The 4,835-nt window shown below is 37.7% G+C and overlaps 1 protein-coding gene across 1 annotated transcript in view; it reads left to right on the top strand.

Annotated features, from left to right (window-relative positions):
• The first annotated feature begins 146 nt into the window (after positions 1-146).
• Positions 147-4,835, top strand: part of LOC124545080 (translocation protein SEC63 homolog) — a 182,839-nt gene continuing 178,150 nt past the window's right edge. The window contains exon 1 of the mRNA XM_047123887.1: positions 147-361. Coding sequence (XP_046979843.1) covers positions 238-361 — 124 coding nt within the window. The 5' untranslated portion in view covers positions 147-237. The remainder of the gene's footprint in view (positions 362-4,835) is intronic.

Genomic DNA, 4,835 nt, shown 5'->3' with positions numbered 1-4,835 from the left:
AAAGACATGAGAAGTTAAAAATAATTTTAATTTTTTATATTGCGAATTTGAGTACCGGCTTGATATCGAGACGTAGTATTCACGAAAAATTTAATGACAACCAGAGTGCCAGCTGTGAGACGGCCAGGTATTGCGGACACGTTGGTGTACCGTTACGTCTAACGTCTTTGGTACGTGTGAGGCCCACAACAAACTGAGCTTAAGTGACACTGAAAGCGGTTTATAGTAGTTTTTTTAATGGGTGGACAAAAATTTCAGTATGATGAAAGCGGTGGAACGTTTTTCTACTTTTTATTGTCGTTTTTGGCGTTACTTCTCATCCCAGGAACTTATTATTGGTGGCCACGTAAACGACGCGAAGGTAATGTTATTGTAAGCATGTTTTGTTTAGTAGTGCGTAACATAAAACGTTCTTCGTATCTGAATTGACAAAGAAGTCATGAATCATTTGACATTCACTTACTACCGCAAATCAATTTGCTGTTGTCATTTCTTTGCGTAAATACCCCGGATGTGATTTAGTGGTGACTGATAATAATTGGTGACTCCAAATGTGGCTCATTTTACATTACGTTACGGCCTTTTGTTGCTCATAGCTTTAATACAAAGTACTCTTATTCTCGAAAGGCGTGTGAATCCTATTTGAAAATTTTGTGCAGCAGTTTGTGGAGATCGGCCTTCACTAAACACCAATATTTGTTTTAAAGGTTTGCACATACGTCACAGCAATTTCACCCTCTACAGTGCTGTTGTAGTGCTTATGAGGCATCATGTATTATCTGCCCTCAGATATTTTGACACTATTGTAACTCCATGCTTGTGCAAGTCTGATTGACATTGTATACCCATCATACACAAAATGCACATTGGAATCAGCAGTCCAAGATACTGTGCTACGAGGGATAGTGGAATTTTTTTAAAAAATCATGAATATATTACCATCAGCCAAAGCAATTTCCTGTTGGATAAAGGCCTCCCATTCCATATTTGGCTTTATGCATCCATGTTGCTCCTTCATGTTTTCTGAAGTCGGCTACGCAGTTATCAGTAGGTTATCGTCTTTGTCTATTGGTATGGGCCAGCTACATCCATTCACAGTTACAATCATGCCCACTTCTAGTTCATAGTCATAATAGTTTTAAAATGACGGCCGGGTGTATTTGTATTTAGACCCACGCCCTCTTGTCTCCATGCGCACTGAGCAAGTTTCTGAATTGTTTCACTGGAAGTGTGTTTCTCATTGCCATTATTGCCAAAATGTTCGATATCAGGCATTGGCTTTGGCGTGTGATATCATCAAAATAGCGGACAGTCATCTCATCTCTACATTCAGTATGGTGAGTATTCATGCAACGATAACAAACACGTAGCAGTAATAATGTCGTATAAAACAATATATTCAAAATCACCAAAAAATTAATATTGAAGTAATGGATTACTCTTGTGAGAATCTGTGGTTTTGCTCTTAGTCAAACCTAACAAAAGATTTCCCCACCTCTAACACACCAAACAAATCCAAAAATTAAAAACCCACAAATCCCATACTGCATAAATCCCCCACAAACACCACAAAATTATTTTCATCTTCAGCTAAGTCGTCACCATGATACCTTCTGTCAAAGAAACACCAGTTTTCACTAAAATACAACTATTGGCATCAATAAATCTGCTTGACCTGTGTTGATAAACAGCTAATGACAAAACGATGACTTCAGTAAAAATAGATAAACATATGAAACTAATCACATGCTGGTTGAAAAATTTGTGCAACCCATACAGGTACAATGAAGACCATGATACCCACCAAAGATGAATCTCTGATATCTGAAAAATAACAAGTCAGTTAGAAAATATAAAGAATGTAATTGTATCCTTTTACCTACATAGATAACATCTACTCAGTAATGTGAAAAAAAAAAATTACAAGTTTCTCCTATCTGTCACCTATACTTAATTCCTAGAATACACCTCCCTGCAAAAAGAAAACTTATCAGTAACAGAATGTTTGCTAATGCTCGTCTTATGGTTATAAAGACACTGACAGACTTATTTAAATGAAGTAAATTATCGATTACCAGGCTAGATTTGTCAAACTATGTTCTGCAGCAGATGGAATCCCAACACTGTCCTCACAGCATCACCATATGAAACCATAACTAGTGCTTGCAGAGCAATCTTTACCATTTTCATTCACTTTTGACTGTGGGGACCATTAATATATCTGTCAAAATAGTATATTTTTTGCAGATAACCAATGCCTTATGATACATCAACCGTCACTAGGTTCGTCACATAACTATTACAGCTGAATGTCAGGTATGTGGCGTCTTACTCCACAGATCAACATTCAACAAATAATATTCCTGATATTGAAATTCGACATCTCAGTGCCACTACTAACAACACACCTGCTTTCATACTCTACTTTTCAAATATACTGCCCATACGTGTTGTGTAATGCATAGATATGGTAAATTTTCCGTTGGAGCTTAGTTTTTACAAATTTGAATATTTGTAGTTTACCAAAAGCATTATAGGCAGTTTTGCTGTTCTGTTTTTCTCGCTTCCCACCCAGCCACCATCTGCTACCCAAAATACAAAAAAATCATGAACTGGTTCTGTGACTTCATTGTTAATTAGTACTCTTTTCATTTTGTTATGTTGGTTGTACATTATATTAATCTTGATGTAATTTGTTTTCAAGTCCACTTTCAAACTTCCTCAATTAAGTTAAAGCTTCATTTGTGGTTCGAGATTGTCTGCAGTAGAGATAAAGAGTGCAGTGTCATCAGTAAAATGAAGGTGTTTCAGATATATTCCTGTTTCCTTTTTTGAGTTGTAAGGATTGGAAAACTTTCTCTAGGACTGCTGAAAATAATTTTACTGGCATACACCCCTTGCTTAACCCATTTCAATTTCTGTCCCTAACACCATACCCTGCATTCAGCTGTAAAATGTGTGGCAGAGAGTACTTCCAGCTGTTACTAGGGCTTCTTCCTATTCCATTCATGTATAGAGCTTGGGAAAGATGTTCATTTTCATTAGTCTAATCAGAAAGCATTCCAAGATTTTATGTCAATTATGTTTTAAGGATATTGGACGATAATTTCGTGAATCACTTCTACTGCCCTTCTGGTAGACAGGTTCATTCTTCCAACTACTTTGCGTGTTTTATTGTTAGAGGAAGCTGCAGTATACTACAGTTAAAAGTGGGTCTAACTCACCGCAAATTTGGTATAGAATCTGATAGATATTCCATAAGACCCTGAAACTTTCTTCAGTTTTAGTGATTTCAGCTGTTTCTCAACATCACTGACACCAATAACAGTATCACTCATTTTTGCAGTGAGTTATAAAGTAACATTTGAAAATGGAGCTCAGCCTTTCTGCTTTTGCTTTGCTATCCTCCCTTGCAATTCCTGTCATGTCCTCAAGTCTATGGACATTAAAATTTTGACACCACTATTGGCCATTATACTGACTAGGACTTAGGCCTATTTGGATTTCCTTAGAGATAATCTTCTGCTATTGTATTCGTTGAAGGCTTGACAGCCAAATGCATTTCATTCAGCATCTCTCTGTCTATAACACTACATTTTGTTTTGTGCATGTTATGCAGTAGTATTTGTTTCTTTAAAAGTTTCTTTATAGTGACTGTATGGCATGGAGAGACCCTCCAGTCGTGACTGGTTCTAACAAACAATCTTACATGCAGCTTCACTTTCTATCTTGTTTCATTTGAGTTTCTTATCTACTGTGACAAATACACCACTTCCATTTCCTCTTAGTTTATCCATTCATTGTTAAATTTTCCCTAAAACTCTTACTGCTATGAATTTCATGTTTTAACCAGCTTTTTGTATCTTGGTATTCTGTGATATCCACTGCTTTTTTTGGGAACACTACAAACTTTGGCACTTTGTTGTGAATGATTCTGTAGTTAATCACAAGGGTGTTAATGCTCTCAGTTGTTGAGGGGCATTTCTTTGGATCTTACACTGCTACTTCAGGGTCTTGTTACCTGGACTGGATAGTGTGTCACATGATCTAAAGAAAAAAAAAACTCCTATGTGCACCCCTCACACAGCACCTGGATAGCAGGCTTTGGTGTGTAATGCATACCTATCCCTTTAGGGAGGCCCTACAGTTCTTTACCCTATGGCTCAACTCTATAATATTGCAATCTAGTCTCTTAACTTCATGTCTTTCATTCAACTCAAAACAAGGAGGCTCTATTAGGTCAGAAACAGTGTTGCAGATTATGAGGTTTGTTGGAACACTGCGAGCAATACTGGTCTTTTCAATCTCCTCTGTCAGTAATTGGAATGATACATGTATGACCTCATAGCTTAGATGACAGGCATCATTTGTTGCACTGTGTGCCACATTTTGCAGTTAGTTAAACCTAGTTCCCGTAACAGTTACCAAAACAGCCTCATCAACATGTTGGTGCCATTATTCTCAGGTCAATGGAAGCGTCCGATGCCACCCGTCGGCTTTGACCCGTCACGTAAGGCTGTTGTGGTGTGTGACGTTACGACGGCATGGAGTTTTGTTTGTGAGAGTGGTGTGTTTGTAGGTGTCATTTTGATGTGATCGGTGGTGTTCTATGGTGGTGTGTTTATGTGTTATATGTTAGGTAATGTTTTTGGTTTAGTTTGCTTGTGTGGTGTGTTTATTGGTAGCGTATTGTTGCAGTCAGTGGTTCTCTCTGCTGGTGTGTTTATGGGTAGCGTGTTATGTGGCATATGGGGTTCATTCGCGTGGTAGCATTGCACGTATGTAGTATTGGTGGTGAGTGTGCTTTTAGCGGAATATTTTTCAGTGAGTTAACG

Source organism: Schistocerca americana, chromosome 8 (assembly GCF_021461395.2).
Source record: "Schistocerca americana isolate TAMUIC-IGC-003095 chromosome 8, iqSchAmer2.1, whole genome shotgun sequence".
In the NCBI taxonomy this organism is placed as follows: Eukaryota; Metazoa; Arthropoda; class Insecta; order Orthoptera; family Acrididae; genus Schistocerca; species Schistocerca americana.
The sequence above is the reverse complement of the archived record's forward strand: the minus strand, read 5'-3'. Positions and strand labels throughout refer to the sequence as shown.